This window comes from Watersipora subatra, chromosome 1, assembly GCF_963576615.1.
Source record: "Watersipora subatra chromosome 1, tzWatSuba1.1, whole genome shotgun sequence".
Taxonomy (NCBI): Eukaryota; Metazoa; Bryozoa; class Gymnolaemata; order Cheilostomatida; family Watersiporidae; genus Watersipora; species Watersipora subatra.
In genome coordinates this window covers 22812173-22829302 of record NC_088708.1, presented here as the reverse complement: position 1 = coordinate 22829302, position 17130 = coordinate 22812173, and the positions used below count along the sequence as shown (strand labels likewise).

The 17130-nt window shown below is 36.2% G+C and overlaps 2 protein-coding genes across 2 annotated transcripts in view; both read right to left on the bottom strand.

Moving 5' to 3' along the window:
* The window catches only part of LOC137386014 (piezo-type mechanosensitive ion channel component 1-like), a 57715-nt gene extending 50753 nt beyond the window's left edge, over positions 1–6962 (bottom strand). The window contains exons 1-4 of the mRNA XM_068072660.1: positions 6898–6962; positions 2671–2952; positions 1384–1525; positions 1208–1252 (exon numbers count right to left, since the gene is read on the bottom strand). Of these exons, the coding sequence (XP_067928761.1) occupies positions 1208–1252; positions 1384–1525; positions 2671–2952; positions 6898–6903 (475 nt within the window). The 5' untranslated portion in view covers positions 6904–6962. The remainder of the gene's footprint in view (positions 1–1207; positions 1253–1383; positions 1526–2670; positions 2953–6897) is intronic.
* LOC137410627 (piezo-type mechanosensitive ion channel component 1-like) lies at positions 6933–16555 on the bottom strand. The gene is made up of 10 exons (XM_068096082.1): positions 16490–16555; positions 14943–15035; positions 14622–14768; positions 13982–14021; positions 13236–13456; positions 11598–11826; positions 10620–10776; positions 8581–8655; positions 6986–7098; positions 6933–6939 (listed from the first exon to the last, which is right to left on the bottom strand). Exons 2-10 carry the CDS (start codon positions 14986–14988, stop codon positions 6933–6935), a joined length of 1035 nt encoding a protein of 344 aa, XP_067952183.1. The 5' UTR covers positions 14989–15035; positions 16490–16555.
* Positions 16556–17130: the final 575 nt, after the last annotated feature.

Sequence of the window (17130 nt, the reverse complement as noted above, 5' to 3'; positions counted from 1 at the left end):
AACATATGTAAAAACAATCTTAGTCTATCAATTTTATGAGTGACTTTTAATTTCAATTTGCGGAGCAACCAAAACTGCAAGCAGAATCCTCACCTGCAATTATGATACCATACTTTTCGGACTATAAACCGCATCCCTATATAAGCCGCATCTGCTTTATTTTCCAAAAAACGATAATAAAACAATAAATAGGCTGCACCTTTGTATAGGCCGCAGAACTCAGGACTGTGCTTTTTAACACGACAGCAACTTTCCTGTTTAAAACGGAACAGTGCCTAACGGCACTGTTTCGTATTAACCGACGCTTTTTAACCTAGTTTCTAATGGAACGGTACCGTTAGCCATTGTTTCGTTTTTTCTTTCACCGCTAGAAGCGCACTAACCGGAGATTCTGGTTGATGCGCCCTAGCGGTGAAAGAAAAAGCCACAGAATAGCCGCACCCTAATATAAGCCACATGTCTCAAATCATCAGAAAAATGTAGCGGCTAATAGTCCGAAAAGTACGGTAATCACTAGCGATCTACTTATGATGAGTTGAAGCAGATCGATCAATAGCAGATAGTGATTGTCTCCCATTAACTATATATTTTGGATTTACTAGTATTACCATGAGAGTATTTGTTTTTGACGTGCTAAACATTTTATTATAAAAGGAAATAAAAATACAGTGAAGTAATTATATACGGAATTCTATTGTTCTATGCTAAAGGCAAGTAGCTAGCCTATCAGAAATTTGATTTGGTCTTAACCGGCTTCATCGCCAATGCCAACAAATGTAATTTGATTTCATTGGCTAATGCCAACAAATGTAATTTGATTTCATTGGCTAATGCCAACAAATGTAATTTGATTTCATTGGCTAATGCCAACAAATGTAATTTGATTTCATTGGCTAATGCCAACAAATGTAATTTGATTTCATTGGCTAATGCCAACAAATGTAATTTGATTTCATTGGCTAATGCCAACAAATGTAATTTGATTTCATTGGCTAATGCCAACAAAAACAAATCAAGCCATGTGGAAAAAACAAAAACTAATAAATAAAATAATAACAAGAGAAATCAAGAGAAAGTAAAAAGGGAATCTCAACTGTAAATGCGCCACATGCTAACTCAGAATGGAATTCATCAATTTTTGAACCAAAATAGGAAACACATCAAGCGAAGACTCAAAGATACACACCATAGAGAATCAAATTCTTACCTAGTTTCACAATGAACAAGTCCTCTGCACCATCGGGATCAACATCTACAAATAAACAGGTTTGCAACTACCAGATATTGTAGTGGGTTGAGAAGGTAATGCTAGTCAAAACACCAAATACTTTTTATATTCAGCACAGCTCTGTGATTAAACTGCGCTATAATCTTCTTCCTTACCTGGTTCTGCCTCTACATCTGCATCCATGGAGGAAGCAAGACTGGAGAGACGAACTCCCCTTTCGACTGTTCTGCCACCTCTGAAGCAATTCTCTCTTCGCAGCTGTCGTAGCACCACGCAGAAGAGCATTGTAAAAAACATCTAAAAGAGAATGGATAATAACCAAAGGAGTAGGTATAGAAAAACTCATAATTTAGTTGTTTCATTTAGTTGAGTTTGCAAAAAGCCGATTATCAAATGTCAATCTCAATTAGTTGACCAATAACATAAATTCCAACCTACTTTTTGATTTTTTTATATAGTTTTAGGATAACAAAATTAATTGCATTTTCTCCTTGTTTTACTTGATGCTACATGTGTTGCGCTCATGGGCACAACATATGCAGTAGCCATGCCCAGACAGTATTCTCAAAAAGCAATGTAAAAGGATTCCACAGAGAACCCATTTGTGAACGACCTCCAAACCATTTGACTGACAGTCGAGTTACAACAGCTAATGACAATTCCAAGATTCCTTAAAAAGCTACAATAAATTTTCTTCGGAAAACCAACTCCAAAAAATAGAAACTTTTTTAATCATACCTTTGCTTTCAAATTGAATAGGCATGAAATGGATAAAATTTAACACTTTAAAACATTTGAGTTGAGCGCAAATTAGCTTGATATGCTCTTAGAAAGTGATTTCATTCATGTCATGCCAAATATAGCCAATTAAATACAAAAAATGTAAAAATACTTGTCTGGTGATAATTAGGAGCAGTATGTACAATTGAAGTAGCTGTCAACACTGGCTGTCATGTGTAACCACGTATATCGCTGCAATATTACAAGATCACTGCAATTGGGCTACACAGTAAAAACTTGCATTTGAAAACTGCTGTGACATCTCCAACAAGATGGTAAAAAGAAGAATTAAAAATTAGCAAGTTTTTCCCAAAGTCAATCGATTAACAAAAAGTATCAGACTGTTTCATAGAGATTTCATGGTTTCTAAATTCTTTTTGTGTGCTTGAACAAAATCATAGCATTGAAATAAAAAGTTTTATTGCTTATATCACGACAAGTGCTGTAGATACAAATTAAACATTTTTATGCTATTATTAGCCAATAATAATGCTAGGACAAAATGGCAGCCAGGCAAAAATTTAGTGGAATCAATTTCTTCAAAAGTTATACAGCTAATTTGGAATTCAAAAAGGTGAACTAGAGCTCACTGTTCTTCACACAATATAAAATTGTTTTCACTGGCAACTGTAGGAGCTACATGGCCACCTCATTTGACCAACCTTAAGCATGATGACACTCGCTGGGTAGTCATAGCCGATCAAGCCAATGGTTGCTATGGCGTAATCGCTCGAGGCATTAAAGAAGAGACCCGTATTGTTGTAATCAATTCCTCCATAGTTTACTGAACATACATACTGGATGAAGCAAAGAACAACGGAGTAAGCGACGAGAGCCGGAGAGGAAATAAATGTTGCCTTTCGCGAGTCAGGGAAGAACCACAGAACACAGCCAAGTACGAGAAAAACGAAGGCAGTCCAACTTGGGTAGACGACTGCCCATCCCTACAATATTACCAGAGGTGATGAAAATGATTCAAAAGATGACACCCGTCAATCACAAAAAGGAATGTAAAATGCTACAGGATGTTGAGCATGCCCATTGAATATGAAGAGAGTGAGAGACTGAGATCAGAGCATTATTGTCATAAGAAAAGAAGCCGTGGTGAACAAGAGTAACTATGACAGCACTGATTACGTCATACATCAGCCCCTCTTATGATTCTTTATGAAGCACTATTCTACTGTTATAGGCACAATAATTATAAGACAAATTAACTGACTTCTTTCAATTTGTCAATTAAGGATATAAGCCAACAAATATATTTAAATAAATATACATATTACGATATAATTATATGTTATTATATATTATAACAATATATTACCATTATATCATATAGTATATTTATATATTATAATTATATACAATATATATTATATACTAGAAATTCCCCTGTCATACAGCCCACGACCAAGGTGATATTGGAAAAAAGAAAGGGTACTGATGGTTGAGAAATGCAATATTAGCAGTCAAATAGCACTGCAGTGCAATAGGAGAACTGCAATGGTAGCTGTAATGTACTGGGTGTGGGTGTTATTACATACAACAAACAGCAATAATGAAAGGAAAAGATTATATGTTTATATCTCTCCCACTGCAATAAGAGAAATGCAATATTGGTCAATATTAGAAGTAAAATGCACTGATATTATTAGAATAACCAATATTATTAATATAGTAATAATAGAAAACCAATGCACAATTTTGTTTACATTTCAAAACGCCATAGCTAACAATATCAAGAAGTTGTGATATTTATACAGATTTTTAGAAAATCTATTTAACAAAACTATTTAGAAAAAAAATAACAGTAACATATTGCCCATCATCGATGTTGTTAGAGTGACTATAACACTTCAATAGTCATCCAAACTTATAATTAAATATTGTAATAATCTCATAAGAATCGTTAGAAAAAAATATCGTCATTTCATTTACTTGCACTGCTTTGGACATCAGTTAGAATACCAAAGTACTCAAAAGTTTCCAAAATGTCAGTTACTTTGAAATCGGCAAAAAAGAAACGATTTCAGTACTCCTACGTTAATTACAGAAACCTTCGGCAATTCGCCAATGCTATAGACTGGTGAAATGTGCACGTTATTCTTTCGTGAAATGCGCACGACTTAGTGGTTCTATTCTCTGTCGCTCGGCGTTTCACTTGCCGGTCTTAATTTTGATAAAAGTAAGACTTACCAAGTTTTAATAACGATGTTCGGCCAAATTAATCTGTCTATTTGTGTATAATCCGTTTAGATGGGTAAGTTTTAAGAATATGTCGACACATTTCAAAGACTTGGTAATATATTTAAATAGGTTTATATGTGTTTTGTATCGTTATTATACTTAAACGACTCCACAGAAAAATGGTTAAATTTGTTGATGAGATTTCGATACAAGGGTTTGCGACGTTGTTGATGAATAATTTTCGTGAGTTGTGTGCACATGCATTTATCATAAAAACTCTCACACATTCGCTCCGCTAGTTTGGACGTGGAATTATATACAATATATATTATTTAAAAGTACATGAATATTAAAAATGTAAGACAACATATCTTATGGGTGTTTAGCCATCGAATTACTTTTTAAACATACTGTAGAAAAAACCACCTGCTTATACTTATCACACTCCAGCTTCTAAGTAGAGCGCTCTGTAGATATTTAGAGCCAAAATAGAAAAGGTAAATTTCGGATATTCAACCAAAAACATACCTATACTAAGTTTTAGTCTACGACAACATATATACAGTAGGCGCTATTACAACAAGAATAATCTGTTCTGAGAACGTTTACATTATAAAGATTTTACATTATACGAACAGTAAAATAAATGAAAATTGCTCAATCCATTCAAAGATCTTTCAAATCTTGCCCCTTTGGTCATACAAAAAGGAAAAACTAGACTTAACTGTTTAATTTGTGGGCTGTACTGTAACTGTAGGATTATTGGTTTGCGTAAACACTTTTTTTCCCTTTTTTGATCAACTTCACTGGTTTTATAGATCATGATTGCGGTGATTTTCCAACAAGTTAATAAGGAGCGCACCTCTTCGGGATTCATTTACGAGGATTTGCTTATTTTTTTCTAAACAGCAGAGTCTATTCTGAAAAAAAACTAATAACAAATATTTTATGTCTACAATAAAGCAAAACAAAAAATATTTTTATTATAAAAAGAGCGGTACTATTTGTACGTCGTCTATCTGTATTCAGGGGTCAATGTTAGAATAAAAGATAATTTTTGACATACTCCAACTCGTCACACTCAGATTGGCAGATCAACGCTGTAACACCTGCACCAATCAATCGCGTTCAAGTATTTATGAATGTTTGCGCAGCTATCCTACTCTCCGTTTTGGCGACACATCTTACGATCTATCACGACGAACTAGAATATCATGGAAGCTGTATATGTAATAGATATAACACTCTTTTTTCTCTTGCAAGTGGAGCAAGACGGGCCAGGGACAAGAGGAGCAATGGGTTATCATTCAAATCGAATTTGAGAACTCGCCTGATTTTACACTTTATTATATATAGAATTTTTTAAGTAGTACAAAAGCAAAAACTTCACATAGGGGAGTAGGGCACGGCGCAACGCGGGGCATGTTGAAACACACCAAAAATTTCTTGCTTGTGCACATCATTTTGAATTCTTACCTCCCCAACTAAAATTCTAGGTCATCTTATGATATATCTTGATTGCATGAAATGAAAAGAACAGCGATTTAGGTAAGCCATGATTTTTTAAACATTTTCTGGTAACTTTTTGTTCTTTCATTTTTATATCCAAATTTATAGAATTGCTTATCTTCTTTGTACAACATCCCTCGTTAACAACAGTCAATGAAGGCAGCTAATAGACATGTTCTCTTCACAATGCACCCACCAACTTCATGATGTTACATCATCCTGAGTTGGGATGAACATTTTGGTTACTCAAAGCCATTTGGGACACGTTGAAACACAAAGGGTATGGGGCAAGTTGCAACATGTTTCAATGATAGAAATAGAGGGGCAAGTTGCAACTGTTTCAATGATAAAAATAGAGGGGCAAGTTGCAAAATGTTTCAAACCTGCTCTCTATACTTATAGAGGGGAACAGCTTGAGCAACATACAAACCTTGATGACATAGCTAAAAGTTAATCCTCATGATGAACACCTAAATTTTTAGACAATATTGATATCATGACTGCAAATGCTAACATATAAAAAGAAAAGTTTGATCTTCATATCAACATGCATATATGTTTTGTTGTACTATAGAAGTTTGTTTGTCATGATTGTTGTACACAGTGTTCTGAAGTTCATAGCCAACTCTTTACAAGTTTTTCTTGCTCAGGTAATTAGTGGAAATTTGAATTGTTTGGCTGAAAATAAATTGAGAAAACACAATTCTAAAACTAAAATTTACTATGAAAGTCAAGGACGTTCCAACATGCATCATAGGGTGTTTCAACGTACCCGTTACCGGGGCACGTTGAAACACCAATTATGCAATCAGCGCTTTTGTGATATTTTCCAATGTATACAACCAGAAGAATTGGCATTTGGGACACACATGTAAAACATATTTCTGCATCCTATGTGATTAGTTAAATTAAATTTTAATAATTTAGTAAAAATTTATAGCCAAAAATGCATTTATTGTTGCAACGTGCTCCACCCTCCCTTAAATTCTTTAAGTTTTCTAGAATTTGCATTATAGGAGGTATACATTATAGGAGCTTTTACTGTATTTAAAGAAATCATTCAACAGTGAAAATACTAAAAAGGAGTTGCCATGGGTTAATTCAACCTCAGCTGCAATGAGATGGATGCTCATACAAACACACTTCTTGACATGCGATTAAATCAATACAATAGCTGTATGAGTGCTTACCAACATTGCTATGAATGCCACGAGATGGCTATTACTCAGTATCTGATTGTAGATCGCATTCCAAGTTTCCTTCATTTGATTTTTCGACTTGTTAGAGTTCTGAGATGCGGCGGCATCAGGGACGTCTTGCAACGCTGTTTCCTCCGCTGGCGACTGGCTTCCAATTGAATCATAGTTAGGCTGCCGTTCAGCCACCAGTAGCTAGAAGAGACCGTAGCAGAAATAGGACAGACCAGATCAGCATTGAGTAATGTCAACGGTTTTCATGGATGTAGCTATGCAACTTTAGAGATACAAAACGCAACATGTATAAAATAACAGGCACATAAAACGAGAAAATCAATCAATCAATATTTAAAGCAACAAAACTCACAAACGAAATGACAATTAAAGCCTGGTTTCCATATAACAGCGCAATGATCGTGCGCAGACCAGTGATCGTGCGCAATGCATTTCTTGGGCCGCGATGCAGTGTTTCCATATCGCGCGTAGGCGCCCATGCTTGCATTAGACAGGGTGGATATTTTCCTCACTTTTTCGTATGAGAGACATATTTCTTCGGAAAAAAACAGCCCTCCGTTGCGGAATTGCGCTGCCATATGAAAACCAGGCTTACTCTTTCGTACAGGAGACCGATTTCTTGAATTTTCTTCGGAGCCACAGCCCTCCGTTTGAATTGTGGGATAGGTTGAAAATGTCTAGCGGTGTATTGTGGGATACAACATCGCACGCACCCATCGCAAGGATCCATTCTGTTGGATCCTTGCGATCAGCGTAGGCACGTCGCGCGATCGTCGCGCGCTGACGTTTCCATATCACAGCTGGCCTACGCACGACGTCGTGCGCCGTGTTGCGCGCCTTGCGCTGTCATATGGAAACCAGGCTTAACAACCAGATAACGTAGAAATAGATGAGCGAATAACAAACATTGTTAACACTTCACAATAACTAGACCACAATCGGTATCTAATGGTTTAACGCTCACAACTCTAACATGCATTTTGCTACTTGTGTACGGCTGTCAGCACACAATTAGTAAAAATGTTATACCTTTCTGACTAATTTTTTTGCGGTGAATATAAGTATTTACAAATATTTATCATGGCCACCATCATTAAAGGACGCTTATTTCATGATATTACAATGAAGAATTGTTGTGAATGCACTTGGTATAAAAAGAAAGCATGCAATTCCCGCCACATATGATACAAGTGAGTAAACGACAGTCGGCTTGTATATACTTTGAAATGCAAATGGAAGAACAAAGAGCCTTTATGCAGAGCACACCATTAGTATTATTATTTCGTCTAATGATTGTGATCTTTCGAGCTTACAACAACTGAATTCTCTCACCCCGACTGAACTCTAAAAATAAAGAAACAATAGGGATTATAATACTATGTCTACATTTGCGCAGCGCTTGGAAATTTGACTATCTTGGCTCTTGAAAACAACAAATAAGCAAGAAGGTTGTTCAGACAGACAGCAGAATTCTATGAAAAGCCACAAAAAGTTTCAACAAAGACAGATCTTGCTGATGAAGAATTTTGGGCTAATTTGAGAAAAAAAGCCCTTTAAAAAAATCATATAAAGTCTGTTTTAACCATAAAATATAATTAGTTGCTCTGTACTCTGCATACCAAAGATACAAGACAATAATGACATCTAAAACATAGGGCAGACCTGTCGTTCGGATGACCTTAAGCTGTCAGCACGACTTAGGGAACTCGACTCCATACTGTTAGTGAGGGAGGTGGCCTGGAAGGACAGTATGTGGATCATAGAACACAGGTTATAGAACTGCATTACCTAGCAAGGCATTCCGAAATATACAAAGATGGCTTAAAGGTTGACTTGCAACAAAATTTACATTACATTTATTTGGTATCAAAAGGTTCACTATGTCTTACTCTGCTGTGTTGAAGGTTCAAAATAGGTGGAAATATGAATACAATATCTTGAAAGCTCAACAGCAAACAGTTAATCGCAGCCATCACAAAAACGCCGTAGGTTGAAATCCCTCTCAAAACGACTCAGATGGAACATAGCTGAACAAGATGGCTTCTGTTTACACTTTCATGCAACCTCAATTGTCGAAATATCTCAAACAAATATGCTTCGCGCATTCAATAAAACTATGTCTATTGTCCTTACGCGTCTATTTCATCATCATTGCAATGCTGTCACTTTGAGCCCTGATATATCAAAACCTGCCGTAAGAATTCGTTTAATTTTTTAACCTTAGCTCAAAGAAGTGCATATCATCCTGTGATAAACATGACGAGCCTGTTGGTCACCTGTGATGGTAAAAAAATGCTGCAAAAATTGTTCGTGTCATTTGGCCGGAAATATGGGTCACATGACCAGATTACGAATAAATGATTAGACCAAGCTGAAATGAAACTGTAAAGTAGCGAGCATCTATATTTGATACGGGCTTTTCAGTAGAACCTGAAGTATTTGTCATAAACTAGTGCTACGAGCAATTTTATATTGAGCCTTTTATTGGCCTTTCAATTCACGTGATAACATCACGTGTCAAAACAGTAACCATGTCGCGTTGAATATGTCATCAAAATAAAGGGATTCAAACCTACGGCCGTGTTTTTTACCTGTTCATTTTTGAGCTTTTAAGAGCTTGTAATCAAATTTTCATATATTTGATCCTACAACACAGCAGAGTAAAACATGGTAAACTCTTTGATACCAAATAACTGTCACGTAAATTTTGTTGCAAGTCAATCCTTAATATTCAGCAGGCTAACAATGACACTGCAAACAGTTACTGTGTACAATGACCCACTGCGTAGGGTTGGTTATGCGTTAATTCCTCCATTGCCAGTCTTGTATGAATCACATTGCTTTTGAATCACATCACTGGGACGGTTGAGCGGATGTGCAATACAAGACAGGAAATCGCATACAAGAAATAGAGACATGGAAGAATAAAGCCTAGCTTAGTGCTTGCAATGCGCATCACATGCTAAATATTGGACAATAATCTCTCTTCCTTACTGTTAAAAGTTTATCATATGCAATGAGATTTGGCTTCAATCGCCAACAACAACGAGTTCATAAATAACTTTAGTTCACAAAGTCATGTACCAATTGAATATAAGAGCTATAATGCAGAAGATGGAGATTTTACAGGCTTACAAGCGCGCTTCAGTGAACAGAGACAATTCAGCCAAGACGAACACTGCAGAATATTACATCTCAAATTCTTTGCCGAACCATTAAACATGGGACAATGTTCAAACAGCCAAAAATGAGATGAATTAATGATAACGCATTGACCGCCCGACACCTACTACTGTTGAATGGCATCTCACGATATTTGAGTGGGCAAAATGAAATTCGATTCATGAATAGCTCTCCGCATCAAGAACAATATGAAGAGCAAAAAAATTTAGGTCATGGCCATTACCAAGAAATAGTAAACTACTAAAAGAAAATTAACTGTGCGTCGCTTTAAGTATATTAAAGCCTTATTTTCACATGATAAGCATATGTGAGACATAGGAGTCTCTCATGGCAAGCCGGAGGAGTCAACATTGTATATGTTTAGGACATTATGAGCGGATTGCAAGCTACAAGTCTTAATTTAAACGGAAATAGAATGGGAAATGTGCCAGAAGGTTTAGCTGCTCTAGACAAAGGGCATAACAATAATTATGATTATCATGGACAGGCATGACTGAGTCAGTTATCCGGCCACTAACCGGTCGATCCCGTCGATAACTGTAATCGATGCCAAGAACGGTGAAGAGGAGAAACAGGACCAACGGGTTAACAAAGTAGGGCCAGCTGTGATCCTCCAGCTCGATAGCCCAAGGTTCTTCGCAGGTTGTTTTCACCAAAGGTGTCATACCTATTATCCTGTAACGGGGAAACTAATTACATGATAAGGAAAACAAATAGCTAAAAGCGATCGATGATACATGCTTGAATGTTGATGACTATGGGAGAAGTTTTTATTTTAAAATTTAATCAAAGTGAACTAGGAGGCTTAATAGAGCAAAGAAGAAACCATATATACTCATTGTTGAAGGATGTTGTACCTACGCTTGTGCAAACAGTCATGGTTATAGCGGAATGTATGTAAACAGAGCTCACCGAATGGCCCACTAGTGACAATAAATACATAGTTACGTGTAAAATGATCAGCCTATTTACACATATTAGTAAGCAGGACCTATAGAATTTGTAAGATTAAATATACTCACCATGAACTAATGCGGGTGTTTGGAAACGAGTAAATGCCACACCAATTTCAGCTACTTTTAACATTACTACATACAATAATTCTTAATAACACGCAGTGACATTATTCATCCAACCAATAACTACAGAGTCCAACTAGCAAACTATCTGCATTAGAAGGAGCTTTATATGAGAAAAAATCATCAACAACTAATTCCCAAGAACTGAAATCAATCACTTAAAGTGTTGTACTATTAAGGAGTGGATATTACCAGGAATATACTACCTGAGTCTTGTTAAAAATCAAATCTTCAGTGTAGTAGATTACATTGTGTTGTTCTCATACTGTGTGGGAGTTGAACAAGCTAACTGCTAACAATGCACTGAGCGGCTGCGCACTTGACTAGCAGCCATGAGCTAGAAAACATGAGCTAAATAGTGCACCTCTTACTGGAATAAAATATTGAAAAATGAAAAAACTTTCTACCTATTCTTACCTGCTGTAGTAGACATTCTCAGGGGCATCAAGCCAGGTCTGTAGAAAGTGAAACTGGCATAAGTACAACAGCACCATGTGGCAGCAGACATACACATAGATAACCATCTTCAGCACGCCGTAAGATTTCTTCTCAAATGGCAAGTGGAGTGAATAGTATATCAAGATGCCAAAAAACATCAAAAAGTAGAAGACAGATATTGCTGATGGAACCATGGCGGCGCATGCACCTGTACAAAATAACAACGATGGAACTATGGCGGTGCATACACCTGTACAAAATAACAACGATGGAACTATGGCGGTGCATGCACCTGTACAAAATAACAACGATGGAACTATGGCGGCGCATGCACCTGTACAAAATAACAACGATGGAACTATGGCAGCGCATACACCTGTACAAAATAACAACGATGGAACTATGACGGCGCATGCACCTGTACAAAATAACAACGATGGAACTATGGCGGCGCATACACCTGTACAAAATAACAACGATGGAACTATGGCGGTGCATACACCTGTACAAAATAACAACGATGGAACTATGGCGGTGCATACACCTGTACAAAATAACAACGATGGAACTATGGCGGTGTATGCACCTGTACAAAATAACAATGATGGAACTATGGCGGCGCATGCACCTGTACAAAATAACAACGATAGAACTATGGCGGTGCATACACCTGTACAAAATAACAACGATGGAACTATGGCGGTGCATACACCTGTACAAAATAACAACGATGGAACTATGGCGGTGCATACACCTGTACAAAATAACAACGATGGAACTATGGCGGTGCATACACCTGTACAAAATAACAACGATGGAACTATGGCGGTGCATACACCTGTACAAAATAACAACGATGGAACTATGGCGGTGCATACGCCTGTACAAAATAACAACGATAGAACTATGGCGGTGCATACACCTGTACAAAATAACAACGATGGAACTATGGCGGTGCATACACCTGTACAAAATAACAACGATGGAACTATGGCGGTGCATACACCTGTACAAAATAACAACGATTCTTATCTTGTACAAAAAGTAGAAGACAGATATTGCTGATGGAACTATGGCGGCGCATGCACCTGTACAAAATAACAACGATGGAACTATGGCAGCGCATGCACCTGTACAAAATAACAACGATGGAACTATGGCGGTGCAAGCCATTCTTATCTTGTACACCTGTACAAGATAAGAATGGAATCATCAAAACACTAAGAAAGCAGAACAGCTGCGGTTTAAACAGCGAGTAACTACTTAACAAATACATTTAGTTCGATTTGAAAATAACTCAACATATTAAGTTTTTTTGCAGCTTGAAATGCAGTTTTTAATAGAAAAGAAATATTGCATTTGACATGCACATACATAACCATTGCCATATATGCTTGTCAGCCAGTTTTGAATGTACGTCATATCATGTCACATACAGTTCTACTAGCACTCTGCATTTGATTATGGAATCAGCATAAACCAAGTACAGTATATGAACGCTGAGAAACAGTGGGATGTTACACGAAATAAATAATTAAAAAACAACAACAAACTCCAACAAAGACGCTGAAAACTTTGGATAAACTTCTGAAAATCTGAAAAAGCTGAAAATCTTACCCATCAGTAAAAAGATGGTTAACGCTCCAAATGTCTCTACATATTTCTTCAAGGCGCCAGACTTCCGTGATGAGGTTTTTGGCGCTGGCGAATCAGACTGTTCAGACACTTTATATAGTTTTGTCAGCGTGATGAAAGTGATGACAGATACGATGACCATGACAGCATCAGGCAACAACAGCCTGAATGAGTGATACAGCTCCTCTGATGGTGCATCCACTCTGATATATGAGAGAGAATTGTACTAATTATTCAAGAGATGAGCAAATAAAATTGATGATAACAATTATAGCGAAATTATATTGTTATAAAACTGTTAAAATAGAAGCAAAAACATCTCAAGTATATACAGTACATGTATCTGAAAATACGACTGTAAATACGACTGTAAATACGACTGATAAACAAAGATCAAAATCAGCTATTTGAGACTGAATTGCTGTCAAGATGTGATCAGCCAAAAAAAAGAAAATATTCAAATAGCGCTAATGAGAGGAGATTATTTGATAGGTTTGTACAGCATGAAAATAGTCACATCCCACACACATACCGTACAATGCTAAGATAGTGTAAGTATGCATTACAAAGCACTCCAGAGATTGGAGTACCAATTTATAGTACCAATTGAAGATAAGAGTAAATCAGCATTATCATGCATACAAAGTGCGTTATTAATGCAACTAAGCATTGGAACATTTCGCTGTTCTTGAATTTAGAGAGAAATGACAATATTAGACTAGTATTACCTTTGAAAGCCAATCATCTGGAGAGCATAGACAAGGCTACCTGCAATATACCAAAACTGATACAATTGTACAGAAAGCACAAACTCTATCAGCTGCAGAATAAAGCAGTTAGTAGCTCCAAAAGCAAAAAAAACTTCCCATTAAAGGTTTTATAAAATGCTATACATAGCATTTCCTCATGGAAACTATTCTTTAATGGATTAATGAATTAATGGATTTCATGCAAATGGCAACCATACCATGGTTGGATGCAATATGCATTAAGGCTGAATAGTAAAACAACTATGGAAGAAAACTTTTCAAGCAAGCAGAATTATTAAGGTATTGAGCTATTAAAAAACGAGCACGATAACACATACAAAAAATATTGCAGCGACAATCTCTGCTAAGATTCTGGTACCCTATACCTGTTCCTTATACTATATCTTCATGTATACATAATAATGACTATGTTAATAGTGACTGCCACTGCCAACATCCGTCGTATGACTAAAAACTCCATAAGAATGCTTACAGCCGAGATACATAGCTATTGACTCCATAGCATTTTTATGCAGAGCTGGTAATATATAAGAAATTATGGAAGATGCAAAAAATAAAATCTCCGACAAACAGGTAAAAGTGTATAAAAAGTACATACAAGAAGTGCCATTGGGATGAAGGACCTCCCCATAATCCTCATCCGAAACGGATGCATAAATGACAAGAAAGAGCTGGAAGATTAGCTGAGCGAGAGAAATCAGGATGCTGTATATCATAATCACCATTATGTGGGTACGAAAAGCACCTGGCAACAAACAATCAACAATAACATATAGATTTATATTAACATAATAAGATATTTTCATCGCACAACAAATAAATAACCGAGTTGCAATAAATAGAAACCTATGAAACACAGCGCATACTATTACACTAAATGCACAAATAATTAAATACAGTTACATAAAAAGTTACATACCATTGAAAGACTGTTTTTTCCTTGGAATGAGGGGGGATATAACCATGAGAAGGAGATATATCAATGAAATCACATTCTGTCTGAATACCCATGCTGAAAAAGGGAGCACCCAAAGTGAGTATATATAGGCCTAGCGTTTTCTTAACTATGTTACAACATACCAAAGTTGAAGTTAAGCTTACTGAAATATATAATTTACACAAAATAATTTACATGTACATTCACCGAATTAAACATAAATCATAGCAATTGGCATACTTTGAAAGTAAAATCACACGCACATCTACTTATTTAACTTTTTCAAACAGCTGCCAAATAGGAATTAGACAATTGCCACGTGAGACATAGACAGCTGCCATATGAGAGTCAGACAGCTGCCATATGAGGGTCAGACAGCTGCCAAATGAGGGTCAGACAACTGCCAAATGAGAGTTAGACAGCTGCCAAATAAGGGTCAGACAGCTGCCAAATAAGGGTCAGACAGCTGCCAAATAAGGGTCAGACAGCTGCCACATGAGGGTCAGACAGCTGATTAAGCTGGCTATCTAATTTGAGTGGTAAATAAATAGAGGCTTAGGCGAAAACATATGGCCGAAACCATTGTTGCCGACAGGCTATTAGTCGAATTATTGGACTATTAGTCAGAATTAAAAACCATTTAAAATACTTCTAGTAAAACATTAACATTTGGCTATAATGTCTAAAAAGTACACAGATAGCCTAGCCATAAGATCAAAGTTTGCCCTCGCAAAAAAATTCACTCTATATGACCTGTAAAACAAATGAACATGCATGTCAGTAAAGTTGTTGGTTGCTTTCAACAAACCAAATTTTAAATAGCAACTTTGATCTTGAATCAAAGAAATACACAATATGCTGTACATGTAAATATTATTATACCGATAGGTCGCAGAATTTCATAAAAAAATAGTTGTGTGCATATCAGATTTGTGTGTGAAGTATTTTTTACCGTAAATCAATTATGACATAGCATACTGTTTTCGACTAATCCGCTTTAGTTTTCGACCAATAGCCTACATCTTCGACCAAAGGTACACTTTTCGACGAAAGGCTTCAATTTCAACAAATGGTCTTTAGGAAAATGTGTAATTCGGCTAATTGAATTTCTGCAAAATAACCATGAACTATTGGAAAATTATGTTGGTAATTAAAATTGAATTGAAGTGGTTAACGAATAGCTTCAAGTGTGCAAGAATCCGAGCTGCATTAACAAGCGAGTATAAGTGATGCTGAGATATAATAGTATTTCTTAAAAAATTATTATTCAATTTTGGAAATTAAAAAATGTGGTTAATGTCAAAATTTTTAATGAAAAACGAGTCTTAGTTTAAACTAATCTAAATGTTATAAAACAGATGATGGAAAGCTTAAAATTTCACAGAAAAACAGTTGTTTGTCTTTTGACATCAAGTAGGCTAGCTGAAACAAATATGTTTAATAACTAGAAAACTGTAGAAGCAGCAAGAAGTTTGTACCAAACAGCAATCGAGACTTTGCACTAGTTTTATTAAGTGATCATAACTTACCTGCAACTAAACCTAATGGAAGAATTGACCTGCCAAGTAGAATCTGAATAAATGCTTTGCCCTTCATTCTATCTAAAACATACAATGTATATTGTCTTTTCCACTAGAAATTCCCTCGTCATACAGCCCATGACCAAAGTGATAATGGACATAAGTGTATGACAGGGAACATTTCTATTGATAAAATGTCAAGGAACGAGATAACCTAACCAACTGAAATTAGTTTGCGTTATTTGTGCAAGCTACATTATGATGCAAACAGTATGCATTATTTTGTGCATTTCAATGCATCTAGCATCGCGTTTTTATTTGGATTAATTTTGGAGCTGTATAAACTAAAAAGTGTGCCTTATTCAATAGTTGGACTTCTCGCAAACATGTTAATGTTGTACATGCTGGTCAGTATGTTGACTTCGAAATAACTTGCATACTTGTAATTTTTGAGCAGAATGTATCCCTAATTCTCGTTACATATACTAAACATATTTACATAAACTAAAAAGAGTTTTCAGTGGTACATAGCGATAGATGACGAAAACCTGGCATGCAACACGGCAGTTGGCAAATTAGGATCAGCCGATCATAGTTGGCATACACGCTAAACAATCAATTTCCAGTGTTAAGGAGCATGATTTTAACAA